The sequence below is a fragment of the Candoia aspera genome, chromosome 8 (assembly GCF_035149785.1).
Source record: "Candoia aspera isolate rCanAsp1 chromosome 8, rCanAsp1.hap2, whole genome shotgun sequence".
In the NCBI taxonomy this organism is placed as follows: Eukaryota; Metazoa; Chordata; class Lepidosauria; order Squamata; family Boidae; genus Candoia; species Candoia aspera.
In genome coordinates, this window is record NC_086160.1 from 36173533 (window position 1) to 36192920 (window position 19388).

General features: G+C 34.4%; 1 protein-coding gene across 5 annotated transcripts in view; it reads right to left on the bottom strand.

Moving 5' to 3' along the window:
* Positions 1–5204: 5204 nt before the first annotated feature.
* The window catches only part of TRIM2 (tripartite motif containing 2), a 77211-nt gene continuing 63027 nt past the window's right edge, over positions 5205–19388 (bottom strand). For all 5 annotated transcript variants that reach the window (XM_063309613.1, XM_063309614.1, XM_063309612.1 and 2 more), the window contains 5 exons: positions 18753–18920; positions 15296–15464; positions 12212–12282; positions 10137–10277; positions 5205–9435 (listed from right to left, as the gene is read on the bottom strand). In XM_063309613.1, the coding sequence (XP_063165683.1) occupies positions 9283–9435; positions 10137–10277; positions 12212–12282; positions 15296–15464; positions 18753–18920 (702 nt within the window). In that variant the 3' untranslated portion in view covers positions 5205–9282. The remainder of the gene's footprint in view (positions 9436–10136; positions 10278–12211; positions 12283–15295; positions 15465–18752; positions 18921–19388) is intronic.

Here is a 19388-nt window from a genome sequence, read left to right on the forward strand (position 1 = left end):
AGGCATATACTTTCTTTAGTTGCAGCACCCCCCCTTCCTTTTCTATGGAGTCTTTTCCTTTTGAAGAACTTTTACTTAATCCTGTATAACTTTTCAAATTCTCCCTATTTCCCATATTCTGCATATTGGTGTAGAAATATATTGAGATTGCAAGGAGTATCCCTAGTGATTACTAGGGATTGTAGTTTCCTGCCAATCTCTAAGGGTCTTATCTATTCTCATATTTCTTTTGCCTCTGTATTGTTGGTTTCACTTTTTGGCAGTATATTTCTAGATATTCATTCATTGTTTCTTCTGGCAGTGTCATTTGTTCCACATGAATCAAGAATGAAATAATTGATGTGTTTGAAGAATATCAGCAGGCTACTGACTACATCCTGAATACAGACATCTGGAAGACAACACACCTCTAGCAAAATCCTATTAGGTGTACATATGGAATCACCCACCAAGACGGATACGGTTCTCGCGTTTCTTTGACCCATAGGGGCCCAAGTGTCTTCTGCCTGTTCTGTGAAGCCATGATAACCAACACTTATTCAGATGAGTCTTCTCTATACTATACTTGTGCCTTTCTCTCACTTGGAGATAAATAACAAACACAGCTAAAGCTTTTTTAAAAACTTTTCTTTTGAACTATGCTTTCTCTAATCTAAGTGTCCACTTGAACTCTTGTTCTCAATGAAGACCAACTGGATATTGCAGATTTCTCCAAACTCTCAGTTGCAGTTTATCGTGTCTGGTAGTTATCTTATTTGGAAAAGTTGGCTTATGACATAGATCTTTTAAAATACACAGGAGCAATGAAAAATCATATATGTTCTATGAAACTGGGAAGATCCACATAAGACCTGTGTCACATATCTGTATCTCACATCAGTAACTTGAGCTTATGCAGATATTTATGTTAAAGGGAATGTTTTTTTGACCCTGTTCATGCACTGATTTGCCTTTCATCAATTGTAGAAAGGATTGCCTTGACAGAGAGAGGGAAGATCTGTTACCAAGGCAACAAACAGATAAACGTGGCTTAAACCCATACAAAGATGGAGAGTTACAAAAACGCCTAAGGCAGGTGTCCCAACTGCTCCCACATTAAGATAAAACAGGGAGAAGGGGAAGCACGTTCAGACTTGCAAGATTCCGTTACTATAATGAATCTAATAAAAATAGTTTCAGGCCTAGGAGATCTCTGTTTCTTAATCTGGTCTACCTTGTAGGGCTGATATCAATAATAGTTTAACTATTTTCTCTGCAATCTAACTGGGTACAAATGTCTGCAGGGCAATGCTTCTACTGCAGAGATCAGACTTCCATACTGAATTATTTTCAGAATATTTTTTTAAAAAGATTGCTTGAATAACAAACAAGGACTGAATTCAATTCTGCTTATTCCACTTACTGCATTAAAAAATAAAATTACAATATTATGGATAAAAATTACAAGCATTTTTATCCGTAGTATTTGGATTGGACATTACTCTGTATTAATTACAGAGGGCCAGAGGGCATGGCATAGGGTCAGGCTATTTGTGAGACTGCCTTTCTCCCATTGTACTGCTTGACCCAAATGGCCCCAAGCTTATCGGTCTTTCATAAGGTTCTGAAGACTTGGATGTTTCCCCAGGCATCTGGGCCAGGAGGTTAGCCTAGCCCTGTTCATATGTTTTTATGACTGGAAGACACATCATGGGTTATTAATTGTTGGATTTTAATTTTTGTACACTGCTCACAGCCACTGCTGAAAGATGGGCGACCATATATATTATATAAATAAATAAAATTCTACAGCAGTTACCCTCATTGCCGAGAACTGTCATTAAGCAATGTGATTTACATTTTTTACAGATGGGTCAGTCATTAATCAATACTGCACAATGAATGATCTAAGCAAAGCCATGAATCACAAACAACTCCATTGTTACTGTGTATGAAGAGTTTTAATTATTGGTCACTGGGTAAACATTCTTTAGCAAGCTACCTCTAACAGTTCATAAGTTCTCAATTGGAACTAATCTAAGAATATTTTACTAAACCATCAATCTGTATATAAGATGATACAGTATACGAGGATTGGGTGAGTATCTGCTGGAAAATAAAGGTTATTTATTTATTTATTTCAATTTGTGTTGCCGCCCATTTTTTTTAGAAAACTTTATTAAAGCATTTTCAAAATATACATACAAACTAAAAAGATTGAAACAAAGAAGCCTACAAAGAAAAAGAAACAGAACTAAAAAAGATGTAAAAAAACACAAAACAAACTACTACACATCATAGTAAACATTATTTCTATAAAACATTTAAATTCTCATTATTACATTCCCTCCTAAAACAAAATTACCCTCCCAATTAAAGAAAAACATATAAAACCCTTCAAACATAATTTGGAACCTAATATAGTAACAAACACTACCCTTCTTCACTATAATTTGCTCCCAGCTGCCAACTAAACTAACATTAACCAAAAATATAAAAATTATCCAAACAGCAGAAACATGTTATCTAAACCCTTAAAAAAACATCCTGATAATCACATTTAAACAATAACCTAAGCATTTACCAAAAATGTAAGAAACAGCATAACCATTTATCCAAACCTTTAAGAAACCATCTTGATAAACACATTTAGACAATTACCCCACTTCAAAGTAAACCAAGGCATTTACATGTCTCAGAATTATGTACAGAGCTTTCTTGTCAATTTCAAATTCTACAATTTGCTTTAAAAAGCCCAAATGTTCTCCAAAATCTTCCAGCCTCTAGAGTTTAATTCTCTTTCTTGATCATGGTGTGGCAGCAACACTGTCTTACCTTCAACTTTCAACTTCCTTTGACTATTTAAATGTAAGTCAACAATTCTCATCTTTTTCTTTGGAGAAACCACTCTACTCTTAGGGTAGTTTTCAGCCTTACCAGTTTCTCTCGATTCTTGTGACAATTTGGACTCCACAAAATTCTGAGAAATGCTCTAAGACTTGAATAACAGCATTGTAGAGATCTTTGAATATCAAATTAATTTCCTCCATATTTCTTAACAGTAAGATAGATTATGATGCCCTCTAGTGCCTCAGGAAGGTAAAGTAATTAATGCTGTAACTGAACACTCTCCAGCCTTTCTATCTCCCATGTGGCCAATCAGGAAAATAAAAAGTAATAACAAACAGCATTCCATGGGAAAGTCAAAGCAAATAGATCAGAACTCCAATCCACATATTCAACGAAGAAGAGAAAGTTTTATATTCCTCAAAAATCACTTTAATAAAAAAAAGCAATAAACAAAATTCTTTAAATCTTAATTTAACAAATTATATATAAAAAGCCAAATTACCAAGTTAATCATTTTCAAAATTAATGAGATTCACCAAGAGTTCGCATTTCTTGTAGAAAGGCTCTCTTTGGTAAAATTCAAACAAAACAAACTTAGCGCTAGTGAAATGGGGTGGGCAACTTTAAGGTCCGTTTTGGCTTCAGAGCTGCTTGGGAAAATGGAGATGACTGCCCCATCTCCCAGCTGATCGCTTACCAGTCGATTGTGAAATGCCATTTTGCGGTCTTCTGGTTGAAACCAGCCGTCTGAAAAACACATGGGGTGATTCCTGGGGTTCTCCTTAATCTGGAGAAAACTTCTGGGCTCCAAGGAAGCCTGTCTGAGCCCAAGAAAAAAAGCCAGTCTGACAGGTCCATCCACACATAACAGAAAAAACCAGCTCAAGCCTCCATTGTCCCCACCGGATGTGTCATATAGCTGCCCATCTCAAACAAGTGACCAGTGACTTAAATTGTAGTTTAATATTTAAACTGTAGTTTAATATTTAAACATAAACTTTATGGAATGGGATAAAATAAGGTTGACTGGGTTGTGACCAAGGCTGGTAATCTGGTAGTAGAACAGAAATCTTGCTAAAAGTATTTTCTTTCCTCTGCAGTTCCCCATGCATAGTCTCCAGATCGGCTTTGGAGGACTGGGGTTTAGTCAGCATTAGATATAGCCCATACTAGAAGCAGAAGTTCATTGCACAATAGTAGAATGGGTGGGGAATTGTGGTAGGATTAGTAGTAGTGTTACCAGATGCAAAAGTAATTGTGATTCCATTCTTTGATATTTAAGTTTATAAATAAATTAAAAAACCTGGATACTTGTTTTACCACTCATTGGGAAATAAAGAATATATAACACCATTTAATCCTTTAAACTTCGTACCTGCCAATCTCTATTAGTAAAAGAATAAAGATGTTTTAACTAATTCCTTTTCAAATATTACACTGAACGTGTGCACACTGATGAAGGGGGACATTCTGGAAAACTATTCTATAGAATCAATAATGTTGAAATCTTTTTCTTGCCAGCTGTTTTTCTGCTAACATCACCAAACTTTATATTCCTATGAAGTACACAGATTTGGCTTCAAGGTAGCTAATAGCTACCAGTGTACTTTACAGCTCTTACTGGAAATCACACATAATTCCTTCTATAGAAGTGTGGTAATGTATTAATGTCAAAATAACTTCATATTTGAAAAACAAGTCTGATTTAATTTAACCCGGAAACTATTTATGGATTAATATTCTGCATATGGACTTGTACCATATTCAAAGTTTGGGTTTCTATTTAAGGTTTTAAAATATTACATATTGTCTGTTTTTTTTAATATGAAGATAGCCTTGTCAGTTGTTTATTCTGATTGATGATTCTTATTATGCTGCCTCCTTTTGTTAATTAATGAATATTGACTTGATTTTAATAATGGTTTGAAGTACCCAATTGATAAAGATCATTTTTATATGCAGTTCTAATTTTATGTTAATCAAAAAACTATTGTTAAATTTTATATAGTTTATTAATCTGTTTTCTACTTTATTTTAAATTTCTTTTTCCGTTCTTTCTTCAGTTGTCCTTTCAACGTCTATTAGAAGACAAGAAAGAGGAAAAAAAGAAAAGAAGGGGAAGACAAGAAGATGTCCATAGTTGTCTTGGACTGAAAGCAAAATAATCTCTACCGTGGATGTACTTATAGAGTTATTACTACATACATACCATACACTCTGAAACACTAATTTATAATTAAAAACTTAGTTATTTTGTGTGCAGTATGCAGACTTCCTGAGATCTTCCCTGTTAAAAAAATAAATGAGCAATAAAGGTACATGAGAACAATGAAGCAACCCAACCATCTTCAATTCCAAAAAATAACACAAAACAATTTTCATTCATTTTTATTTGGGGGGCTGTGCATGATAAAGATACACATTTGACTTTGTTTTTATTACTGTTCCAAAATAAGGTAAAAGGCTTTTTTTAAGCTCTCTTTGTAGGATAAAGCATAAAAAATACCATGGCACACATGAAGCTAAATCTACATACAGACATTCTTCAATGAACAGCTTTCATCCTCAGCCTTAACTAGACAGAGATTATACATCTATTAAAACTAATAAGGGAGCATAAGAAGTAAAGGAAGTCCTACAATATTTCAGTATTATTTTCAGAAAACATGAGGCTTAATAACTTTCTGTACCTAAAAATGAAACAGGGATGACACTGACTTACAAAGCTGGAATGTATAAAACAACAATAAAATTAATTCATTCCAAGAACCTGAAGAATACAATGTGTGAAACAGTTCAGTTGCAAGCATTGGGATGCTGCATATTATGGAACATTCCCATGTCATAAAGAAAAAAAAAGCAAACTTTTGATGTTAAGGCTGTGCACAGACATCCATTTATATGTTGTACATTCATTAGAAGCTACCAACAATTAGGAATCATTCTACACTATAGGAAAAAAAAGTATCTTTCATACATTCTTCCAAACACATATTTTTAATCACTGCTCACAGTTTAATAACATTTTCAATGGATAGCATTACTTTGTTCTTTGCTATCATTTCTTCACAGAACAAGCATAACTTAATGGGCACTTTTTTCATATGGCAATGCTAGATCCTCAGTTATCTCAAAGAAAAAGTAGCTGTAAAGTTGAAAGCCCTGTAATGTTTACAAAGGTCAACAACAATGGAGAACATTTTCTCATTACATTGCTGAAACTTTAAATCAATGTAAAAACTTAACTAATTTTAACAGCTTTTTTACAGTTAAAAACCTTCCAATATACACTTTGCAAGTTTATCCAAAAATGAATCAACAATTTTTTAAAAACTTGTATCAAGCAAGCTTTTACTTTGAATAAACACATATGCCTTGCTCATTACTGCAGCTATAAGCACCACTTGATACAAGAGGGATGTCTGTCCTGCAAATATAAACTAAAACAATCCAGCCTCCCAGAATCTGTTAATTCAGTTACCATTTGCAGTGCAGATATACCTTAAAATGTAACTGTCGGTTTGGCAAAGTCACAGATTTGGGCTGAACCTACACATAATAAATAGAAGAGCAAATACTTCTATTCGTGTAAATGTTTATCTAGATCCAAATCAGTTTCTTTTATATGCAGTTCTGCAATACTGCAAGTTTTATAGTAATCTCTAATTGGTTAACTGGCCAGAGGACAGCCTTAGTAGCTTTGGAAAATAGATGAACAAGAAAGAATTTAATTTTGACTAGGCGTTTTTCAAACACTCACTGTTAGAGCAGATTCATTCTAGCCTTATTCCTCATAGCTGTCTAATGATTCTGTACTTTCAACTTCTAGCAAGGATCTACAATTCAACAGGCCTCATCACTTCCTGGCTTTTTAGCTAAGATCAAACAGGTATTCAACAGATCTCTAGTTCAGCATCAGTTTATAATAACATGCATAATAAAAAAATTAATAATTTATCAAGGCAGGGAAGGCCACATCACCCTTAACAAATGATAGCTTAGTTTCAAAGGAAGGAAGCAATAATTCAAATTTGAGTCAAGTATCACTAAGCATTGCTAATTTTAATCAGAACTGAGAAACTATTATTTTAGGAAAGCATTTTAAGGAATGCATGGACATGCCTGCATGCAGGAAATACTATATATGTATCAATTTAGGACAATTTAGCTTCTATTCTTTTGCCTTATATAATGAACTGGGAACTACAGTAAGTTTCATTAAAATGAATCTAACTATCCCAGATTTTTACTAGAAACATTTCCATTTAGGTCACTGAAGGATTTGGCTCAGTATCCTTTTTCAAAATTCAAGCAAATATTTGTATTTATCACATGAATATCTTTACAAAAGCATTAGCATCTTAAACTTTAAGCCAGACTGGTATGACCATGTGCCTTGGTCAAGTTTATAACAATAACATTTTGAACAATTTGTAAATTCCTTTCATATTAGAAACTCAGTAACAATTACATTTTTTCTTATTGTTCATATAAATATGCATAAAATCATAAACAGGAAATCCAGTTCCCCCTAGAATTCAAACGGCTTTCAAGTTGGTTCAGTGTCCAGAACAAATAATATTTAGTCTGTAATGCCTCTGCAGATATTTCTTTGTCTATACAAGAACTCTTAAATTAGATTCTTGGCATTATTCATTTTAAGATAATTATTTTAGAACATTATTTAAAATTATTGGTTAAGGATTAAAACAATATTTATCATTACTTTAGGTAAGAGTGATATTTAATCTTTTTTTTATTTAATAGTTATATTTCAAAACGTAGGTAATTAACTAGCACCAGTATTAACTACACAATTTTATTTTCTTCCAATTAAATCTATTATTTCAGTATTTTAGATGAAATATTGGACTCCACCTATTCCAGTACTGTAGCTGAGAAATATTTAGATGACACCATGATTGAAATAAGAAATACAAGATTATTTCAGATGTTGACAGTACTCTGACTAGTACTTGCTTGCATAAAGCTGGTGGTAAAAAAAATTGTATCACATTGTTTGCTGTTGACTGCAGCTTTATTCTTGGTCTTGGTCTGAACATTATTCAAAATTAAGTCCCTTAAAGTTGTTGGAAATAAAAATGAAACATACTTTCCACTCTGATGTGAATCCGATTAACTGGGAATCACAAGACTTGTACCAAGAAGCAGGCATAACAGAAGAAAATTTTACTTGCTTTACAAGTAAAATTTCAGATTTCAAGAAAGGGCACTAGGAAAATTGCTAAATATGTACATCAAAATTGCCTATGGTTATAATTCTTTTTTTTTAAATGTTTACATTATCCACATATTTAACAAAGAAAATTATGAGCCTTTTTGGAATCCCAACATAGCCTCACATTAATTAAGTCTCTTCAATATCCTCCATTTATGTATATTGTTACAACAGTCAACAATATTTTTGAAATTAAAAAAAAAAACCTGCTTTGGTAACACTTGACTTCCACCGCAAAATCTGTCACCTACCCCAACTTCCTTTGGTTATACAAGACAAGACTTCCAATGGGATACACATAAGGCTTGTTTTCCTGTGCAAAAACAAGCAATTGAATAAAACAGACTGCTTTCATAACCACTGTAAGAACATATATGAAGCATAAATGTCAGTTGTGAAATTAGCTAAAGCGATATAACTGTCTCCAAATTTTCTAATGAATTAGGCTGATGTTAACTGGAACTTGATTCTACAAACTATCAGCAGTTACATTATCGTACATTTCCATGGTAAAGTTTCAGGTTTCAAGAAAATCTCAACAATATATTGGCAGTAGAAAATTTGTTAAATATGTACATCAATCCACACAGCACAGGAAATCTGTGTTTGTTCTTATAATGCTAAAAATTAAGTTGTTCAGTCTGCCAATTAGCACAGATGGGGTTACTCACATCTTTTTTTTAACTAAAAGAAACTGCTTACTAAAGTTACTAAGTCTGAATAATGTTATACAAGGGAAATACCTAACTATAACAATGTGATCTATAAGATTCCCAGACGTCCTGCTGGATTAAATAATTATTAATAGTAAGAATTTTCAAATGTGAAAATTTAAACAACTATTCCCATTCACACTTAAATAAATCCCTCTAAATCAAGTATCCTTTTAAACCCACTGCCTTGCTCTACAAGCCACAGTTTATATCTCTAGTATTCCACTGGCTTTGTAAGGGTTTCTTGGGGGGGAGGAAAGGGGAAATAAGGTCTTATCTATTAATCCTTGTGATAAGTTCAGTGCAGAGCATATAAATTCTATGCAAGTCCTACGTAAACAAGGTAGGTCTGGAATAAAATAAAAGAATGAAAGTATTGGAGATCCTTCAGTTTTAAACTTGAAATATTTATGAAATAGAAGAAATATTTAAGAAGCAGAAGGTTATCTACACTGGCCTTTAGCAGCTAGTAACTTCTTAAGCATGATCCAACTCCAGTCATTACTGTAAATATCTGTAGACTTTGAAGCAGTGATTCCCAGAGTCTGCAACTACAACATGACCGTCTGAGGTAAGAGCCAAACCTTGAGGGCCATAAAGTGGATCAGCAGATGTATTTATATAGGATAAAAAGGACCCACTTCCATCAAAAACCTGTGAATTAGATTAAAAGAATATGGTCAAGTCAAAAAATGAAATCCATAATGTTATAAACTGTAGCTAATGTGCATATATTATCCCCTTGGAGATCAGATTGGCTTTGACACTGCTGTCTTTTTGCAAGGCCCTGAAAATATGGTTTTGCCAATGGGTGTGGGGACTAAGGAGTGTGGTAGAGCCTGTGCAGTGGCTGTATTGATTGTTATTGATGGATGTGACTACCTTGGCTATGAATTTTGTTATATGGTTCTTATACTGTTACATTGTTTTGGTGTTTTAAATTTTTTCATTGTTTGTATGCCACCCAGAGTCATATATTTGAGATCGGGGCCATATAAATTGGATAACTAACTCACACACACATAAACACACAGAGCATGTTTCAGCACAAAGACCACAATTACCCTCATAGGCCTCAGTGGCTCTCTTGGTAACAAAGATTATAAATAAATTTGTTCATTTTACTGCATGGTCATATTCCAGTGAACAAAGAAACAAACTAAAAAAAAACACAGGAGGGTAATAAAGCCTTGCAGTCATTAAGGGAAGTGTTTATGGGCATACTGCATTACACTGAGAACTCCTGGAGGACATGACAATATGAATTCACCCTAAAGACTAGATAAGAATTCTCACCCTTCTCAAGCAACACGTATCATATTAAACCTACTGACTTAAGTGAAAGTATGATTTACCTGTATTCGACTATTTCCCCAATCTGCTACAATAATATTCCCATTAGAATCTACAGCTACTCCTGTCGGAGCATTGAACTGTCCATTTCCTTCTCCATTAGATCCGAACTTCAGCAAGAATTCACCTTCCTGGTTAAACACCTGCATGGCATTTAAACAGAACGCTTAAGATACTTCTTTCCCTTAAGAAACCAAATTATTTGTAGAGGAAAAAACTATAGTAACTTTGCAAGAACAATTTTTTTAAAATTATGATGGGAATAATAATAATAATAATAATAAACAATGTATGCTGCCCAACTCTCAACAACTCTCCTAAAATATGGCAGTATTCTACAGCTGTTAACATACAGACTTCTTGGTGGTGTTATATAAGATTTTGGATTTCTGTCCATAATTAACCAAAAAGGAATGTTTAGGGAGATTGATGCTCATGGGTTTACAGCAGTAGTTTGTAAAGTGTATTTTCGAGATCTGATGAAAAGCTTACCAGGGAGCTTATAATGTAAAGACCAATTATGTTGGATAACTAGAAATTATCCTGGTCCCCATCAATGTCACATGCAACAGAGGTCAGGAACATGGAAACTGTGAGTACTAGCACAATCCAGTTTTGGACATTTCTCAAATTAAAGTTACTTCGTAAAAATAAAAAACGGCCAAACCTTGCAAAAAATGTTAGTTGGCCTCATGACAAATATTCACTAAAATTACTGATCCTCTGGAAAAAACAAGTATTACAAGTTTCCATTACCTTTTATTTTGGATATTACATATTAAAGACCATAACATTTAAATGAAACATACTATAGTGTCAATTTTTGTCAGTTTTGCTCCCAGATTATTTTAAGTTTCTTTTTATATATAATACAAAATTCAGAAAAGATTTCCTGGAACTAAAAAGCATGGAAATGATTGGCACACAAATATATATATATATGTGTGTGTGTGTGTGTGTGTGTGTGTATGCTCAAAAGTTGCCAAAAGGGTTAAAATGTTGTTCATTCCAAGACTGTTGAAGGGGGAGGACAATATTAGTTTCAACTAGGCCATAGGGAAGTGTGAAACTTGTCGATTAGAGCTAACAACTTAATTAGAAGCATCCTTCAACTTTTTTCAAAAACAGCAGTACATTCTGATTTTTCAAATGATTAATTAACTTTTTTATTTTGTCATGTTTTGGAATCTGGCCATATACCTAACCATTCCTGTCAAATTAGGAAATCCTGCACAACTGAATAATTGCTACTTCTAAGAATATACAGTTGTCAACAGCAATGCTCTCCAGCTGCTAAAGTATGCCAACAACCTGCTCAATGTCCACTCTTGTAATTCAATTTCTTCCTTTTAATCCAAACAAAAAACAATTATTTCCTGCCTAATTTCGGAAGACAATGAAAAATGGTCTACATTCTTCAGTGGTTATTTAATTTCAAATAACAGTTTCATAACCAACTTTTATAGAGCTTAATGGAGTTCCATAGTAGGCTTCCCTTACAGTGCAAGGGAATTGTGTACAGTGCAATTCATAGAATTGGTTTTTGTATTTCTTACATTATTGTTATATTTAAAGTGCTATATTTCATTGTTCTGTTTAGAAGCGTCCTCAGACTTATAACAGAAAAATGGAAAGAGGGACACAGAAGGAAAGAAAAAAAAATACTGAAGCTCTATTATGGTTTAAGTGTCCAAGGGTAATTGGACACTTGGTCATCTAAATTGAGCAAATCTCTCTAACATTCAAATCATTGTATAATAATATATCACAATCATTGTGCAAAATGAATATAACAAATGTTTATTGTATTCCTTGGAACTAAAACAAACAATATATTATCTTAACGAAACATAAAAGCAAAGTATCAGTGACATCATCCCTTCATCATTATAGTTAAAGAATTGGTTACTTAATACACACTACAGTAGTTATTATTTTAACATAATCTGTGAATTTAATTAAGAATGGAGTACTAGTTTTTGCTCTTGTTAACGGTTCTTTTACAAAAAGTTCTTTATTGATCTGGGACTATAAATAAAATGAATACAAAATATTCAAAGAACTAGCAGCATCATACCTTGACAGAGTGATTGTGGAAATCAGTAATAATAATTTCATTATTGTGGTTGACAGCTGCAAAATGAGGGCCTGTAATAAATACAGGAAGGTAAATAAAGAGCAGTAGACTAGAGAAAGATGAGATCATGATGGGAAATATCTACTTAGAAGTGAGTATACTTCAAGAGTATATGGCTACTTGCAGTATTCAAACCAGTTTGAGTGGCTTCTTTTGATGTCATGTTTTTAATTTTTAGCGTATGTTAATACTGTATGCTAAAGGTTATCACTTTTAAAGCCCTTCATGATATAGGGCCTGGCTATCCAAGGGACCACTTATCTCCAGTTGTCTCTGCCCATCCAGTACAGTCCAGCAGGGGTGTGTGGGGTTCTTGTGAAATGCCCCTAACTGTGGAAGTACCTGCCCTCTGGAATGACCTCCCCCTAAGATTTGTGTGGTTCCCATCCTTATTAGGAAATCATTAAAACCTGTTTATTATTGGGGGCAGGGTGATTGTAAAGCTCCCTTCTGTTTTGGTTTTATTCTGGTCAGTTGTGTTCTTTTTGTATGTTTGGTTTTTTAATAGTAAGCCACGCAGTGTTGTTCATGAGTTGGGTGGCCTCAAAATCTGATAAATAAATATTAAGCAATTAACATACAAAGGAATGGGAATTCTTTTCCAAACTCCTGGGATTCTGAAATCTAATAACTAAAGGCAGCATCACATTGTTTCTTCCACTGTCATAGGGAATGGCACTAAACAACAAGAGTTAGAGTAAGGTTGCTCCTTTCCCTTTCCCAAAGTGCTAATGAAGTTGGAAAGAAAATTAGAATCCTCTTCTATTTAATATTACACCATTTGTCAAGCCATGTTAGTTAACTGAAAGTGTGGGACTTCCTATTTAATATTTTATATGGAAGTTTTTATCTTGTTTTAAAGGTACATATCTTGGCAAAGTTAAGTTGAATAATGTTTAACACTGAAGCACAATAGACCAACTGCAGCAAGATAATTGTGAAAAGTTCCCAGAAGTGGTAGGATCCACTCAATTACATGAGAAACTAGGAAAGATATACACTTGTGCATCCCTATTCTGCATAAAGCACGTAATAAAATAAAAATTATGTTTTCCCAATACAGTTGTTTCCTCCCTTCCCCCATCAAATAAATATACCTATTTTTCTGGAGACAAAAACAGGGCATTGTTTTACTGCCACATCAAAATTCTAGGGCTAAGCCATACCAGCAGTACATTTCACTCAAAACTTCAGCAAAAATAAACAACATTAAAATCAAATATCTGCACTTGCTGATCTGCATAAATAAATCAGGGATGTAAAACATATCGTATACTGTACTTCTACGCCACCCTCACTTCCAGATTTTTAACGTGAGCTTGGAGAGACCAACTTTCCTCCTCTAATTTTAAAGCTTCAATCCCTTTTTGTGAAAATGGGCTAGAAACCAGGAGACTGTGAGTTCTAGTCCCACCTTAGGCATGAAAGCCGGCTGGGTGACCTCAGGCCAGTCACTCTCTCTTGGCCCAACTCACCTCACAGGGTGGTTGTTGTGGGGAAAATAGGAGGAGGAAGGAGTAATAGGTATGTTCCCCACCTTGAGTTATTTATAAAAATAATAAAGACTGGATAGAAAATAAATAAATATAAATATAAATATCCCCTAAATGTTTTACTACTACTACTACTAATGTAATTTAAATGTAACTTTTACTCTATTCAGATTTAAACTAATTTAAAACTAATTTTTAGGGGTGGAGTGAGAGAAAAGTGGTAAGTTTGAAAGAAGTATTTTCAGTATATGAAAATAAAATAAATTACATGAACTCTACTACTTAGTCATTTCATCTTGCAATTGCTTGTATAACTCTATGCTTGACTTTACAAGGCATTTGCATAATGTTTCCAGTAAACTTTTTTAACATGCAAGAAGAGCTTAAAAGATAATTATGCATTGAAAAATATCCACCATTTCAGAACATAAAATAAAATTTGGGACGCAAAATGATAGTTACCTGAAATGTTTCAACTAGTGTCTGGTACCTAATCGGCATTCTGGCACAGAACTCTGCTGTTATTTCCCCAAATGATTAAACATTAACTATAACATGATCAACAAGACTGTATTAAGCAGAAAATGCAAGTATTAAACAGTACTGTACTTTGGAATGTATCTCAAATTAACTTGTACACTGAATACTTAGGTTATAAAAATAACATGTATTCCGTATACAACAGTCTAATGAGATAAAAGATACTTATTTCTTGGATACTTACTAAACATCTGTAGTATTCAGTTACAACTCATCAGATAGGGAAGACTACTATTATATGTTTTAAATTCATGCCACCCATTCTAGGAGCAGACTAACATAGGAACCAAATCAAATCAAATTTGATTTTACTATAGCACAGAAACAGGCTTTAACAATTCAAGCAGAATATGATGTCACCCTTTGGAGAACTTAACAATAAAGCAGACTTCCATGCAAATCTGAAGGTTCCAATCACTTTTTTAGTTCCCAGTTAGAAGGTACACCGATGTTGGTTAGTAGTGACATAGTAAAAGGATTTGGAAAAGCCATGGCCATAGGATAGTTGATCTGGCAACCCTCCAGCTGGTCCTTCCTACTCCAAAGCAGAGAAATTCATTCATTCATTTGATATTGCTGTAATCTGAATGGATTAATATGTTTAGTGGGAAGATATGGTGTTGCTAAAGGAAATGTAGGAGACCTTCAAGAAGCAGGGCCAACAGTGCTGCACTACCCATTCCAACCTCCTTTGCTCCTGGAAAGATTTTTGCAGGGCTGAAGACTTATCCATTTTAGCCTGGTAAGCAAAGCCAACCAAAAATCATAGACTTCTGCACATACTGTAATTTAAGATTAATTTAAGGCATATCAGATCATATTGTATCACAAAGTATTATATTATCTATTATCATTTGTATTTATATTCTGGTTTTATTGCACATTTTTAAGAATGTAATGAATCATTCAGTTTTGTTCTATCAGGGTTTCAATACCACTGAACCATACGTAGAACATAAAAGAGTATTATTTATTAACCAACAATTGCTACCTGCAAACTGTTTATCTCCATTGCCTCGACTTCCAAACCGGGTTACTATTTTCCCATTTGGCTGGAAGATAAACACGCAGCACGCTTTGTTGTCCACTACAATAATGTGTCCATTGCGATCCACAGAAACACCCTTTGGCCCCATAAGTTTTCCTGATCCAATTTTTGTCTAGGGAAGCAAAGAAAGAGATACATTTATTTTCCAGAAATGCATCTAGTCACAGAAACACATGCCTTAGAAACTTATTTTGTATGCAAGTACAAATGAGGCTGCCTTTGAAAAAAGTATAGAAACTTCAGCAGGCCCAGAATGTGACAGGGAATTAATCTCCAGAGCTACCTATAAAGAACAGAAAATTCTGCTATAACAGCTTCCTTAGATTTCCAATGATTTCTACTCCAATGTTGACTTTTAAAGCTCTTTGTTGTTGATATCAGAATATCTGAAGGGCAGCTTCTCCAATATTGAATATCTTAATTAGAATAAGTGATGGAGAGCCTATTATAGAATGTATCAAAAGTCTAGAGTATATCAAAGTCTATATTCTGGGTTGCCCTGTCTATGAAGACTCTTTTTGTTAGACTCTCAAATTTCAGCAATGGACTTCATCTGATCAGGATTATAATGAATTGTATAGTGTTGCAACATTTTGTGTGACTGTTGGCAGGCTCGAGCAACAGATGATAGTCTTATTTAGCTTTTCTTTTTATCTCATAAATGATAAAGCCAGATTATATAGTGGTATAATAAATTATGTAAGAAGTTCTTAATTAATAATTATCTATAACTTCCCACACTATCATATAATCAGGCTTTAATTTCATATACTTGCCAAATACTCAATTTCATAGATGTTGTTATGTGTAATGATATGTGGATATGTGGAAATGACCTTGGGAAACAGAAGGAAGAGCCGTAGCCTAGACAACCATCATGCAAAAGGTATATCAGCCCACAGAAGGAAAAGGGGCATGAGAAGCATCTCAGAAGGGACCTTCCCAAGTTCTCTGGAAAGTAAAAGTCAAATATGCTTTCAGACTTGCAAGATTCTGTTATTGTAACCTTAAAATAACAGTAGTGTTAGTACTCATGGTTTGTGCTTCTTGTCTGGACTATCTCAAAGGACTGAAATTATTTTTCATCTTGGATTTTTTTTTTGGCTGGTCAGTGTCTGTAAGACAGATTGATATGGCAGTTCTTAAACAAAGGATTCTGGATATGGCTTATGATGAATTTGCACAATTGTCCAATTTATTTCTCCTTCACCTATCATGACCCTATCCTTGTTTAGAGCAACAAATATTAAATTAGCCATGAATTATTTATGCGTCAGCTGCTTTTAAGTTGTAGTGGACTGGGTTGGAGGAGCAAGCTGGTGGAATTGCGAACATTCACACTTGATCAGTGTGTTGTACAAAATTGTACAAAAATAGTTTTCTCTTTTTAAGACTCTTTGTGGGCATATTAAACTATTAATCATACTGGTGTACTGTAATTTTTTTTGTAGTAAATATACTTTTACACTGTTTTTATGCTGCTTTAATTTAATATTATTACTAAGTGAAGTTTAGTTTTACCTCTTCATTCTTAAGAAAGGCAGTGTGTGTCTTTATAGGAAATCAGCTGTTTCCTGATACAGGTAGTCCTCGCTTAACAACCATTTGTTTAGCAAGTGTTTGAAGTTATGACAGTGCTGCCAAAAGCGACTTACTATTGGTCCTTTAAGTTACGACCATTGCAATGTCCCCGAGATCACGTGATCGCGATCCAAGTGCTTGGCAACTGGGTCACATTTACAACAGTTGCAGCATCCTGCAGTCACATGAGCACCACTTGCAACCTTCCCAGCTGGCTTCCAACAAGCAAAGTTAGTGAGGAAGCTGGCAGGAGGTCACAAGTCGCAGTCACGTCATATCGTGCTTAACGACCATGGGTGATTCGCTTAATGACCATGGCAAAAAAGGTCATAAAATCGGGAGCAGACATGTGATTGCTCACTTAATGACTGTACCGCTTAATGATAAATTTTGTGGTCCCTGATGTCATGAGTACTGATGGTGAGCAGAAGGGGGCCCCTATCCAGGGGGGAAAACACATGCGTAGTACTGAGGAGTTGAGCAGCCATTCAAAGAGACACAGATCAGACCCGCCTTAACTCTTGGGATTTATCTGTATGGGTTTTTCCCACGCTTCTTCAGTTTTGTTAGGATTTTCTGTCTAATGTAGCAGTAATAAGCACTAGAGATTTATTCCTTGTCTCAGTGTGGTTCCTGGCTGTTAGGACACCTACTGTGGTTATAAGTCAAGGACTACCTGTTCAATTCTTAATACACAGCTATTTGACCTGGTAATTCAGTAGTATACAAACAAATCAATATTAATATCTTCATAGTAAACATTCCTTATTTTCATTCTAGTATTTCATACATGTGGAGGTTTTTTAAAATCTTGTAAAAATGAGGGACTTAATCCTGAATATACACAGTATTCTTCACTCAGGAGGCTTCTAATCATGTTTTTCTTTTCTAACGTATTTTAAAACATGGTTCACACATTTGTTTTTGGTTTAACATGATGTGAAACTCACTAATTATGAATCTGCCATTAGACCACTAAATGCTGCACACCAAAATCCTGGCTTCAGTGTTATATGAATACAGCCTGTATCAGTATTCTCTAATCTGATGCCTTCAGATATATTTGAATGGCAACTCTTCGAATTCCCAGAAGAACCAACCACATTTAGAAAGCATTGGGGGAGGCACCTTCATATACATTATATATAGTTCACCTTGTCACATCACAAGGAAAAAGAGAATATTGGCATTTAACAAAATGGCTCTCCATATAAAGACTGTGTCTTCTTAACCCATTTGCCAGGGATTAGCCTTCATTGTGTTGAGGCTTTTATGTATTCCGTGAGCCAGCAATATCAAGGAAACCTCTTTAATTGTGTACTACTGAGCACATTTATTCAGAAGTAATTTGTGTGCACTGCTATCTCTGTACTAAGCATGTATAGGATTACAATTCAAATAAAGTATTTTCATAATGGTGGGAAGGACAAACTAAGACTTCATAGCACCATATGTATTCATTACTCAGTGGTCAATCACAATGTATTTAGGGTTAACTCCCTAAATTAAATATTTAGGTCCAAAATTCCTTTGGAATTTATTATTTTTACTGTCTTTAAATGTGGGGAAGATTCTGAAGTGAATTAATGCCAGGGACAATAAAAAACAGCTATCAGATCCTGACAATTATCGGATTCTTACCTCCCCTTAATCCCACAATGAACAACCATATTTTCACTCTTCACTGCTGACTCTTCAGTCAATACAGGAAGAATACTCATTTTGCCAATCATATCCCTTCATCAGCTATCATCAGCCCATTAACTATTAATTTAAAAAAAGGAAAATGAATTTCCTTGTATTTTACATTTTGACCTACCTTAAATTTTCCATCAGAGGAGAATATGCTAACCCATTTGTTATCATAATCTGCAATAATGATATCACCACAGGGATGCACAGCTACTCCAGTAGGCCGCTGTAACTGACCAGGAGATCTTCCCCGTACACCAAAACGATTCTTGAACTGGCCATCAGTGGAAAATATCTATTTTTTTAAAAAGAAAAGCAGTAGAAACTTTCATATAAAATACAATTGTTTTCATGATTCAGCTGAAACACATGGCCAACACTGACAAGCTTTTAATATGCATATGAAATCTACTTCCTCACACCATCTAGGACCAGGAAAATATTCCATATACAACATGAAATTGCCTCAAGAAAAAAAAAAAGAGAAGAGGAAGCTTATGCATTTACAGAGTGTCTGAATATGTTCCATGGTTTTGATGCTTAGGCTATAAATGTTGTTGCTTAGACAGCCAAAACAACATCAACCTATCACCTGACTTGGAAATAACCTATGATCTGTAGAAGTATAACTGTTTTTAAGGCACAAATAGGAGGAGGATCCCCAGAACAACCTAACCAAGACTCAGCAGATTTAATGATCACTGCATGCTGAATATGGGGGGGTGGGGGGAGCGATTGGGAAACAACACCCCACACAACCACC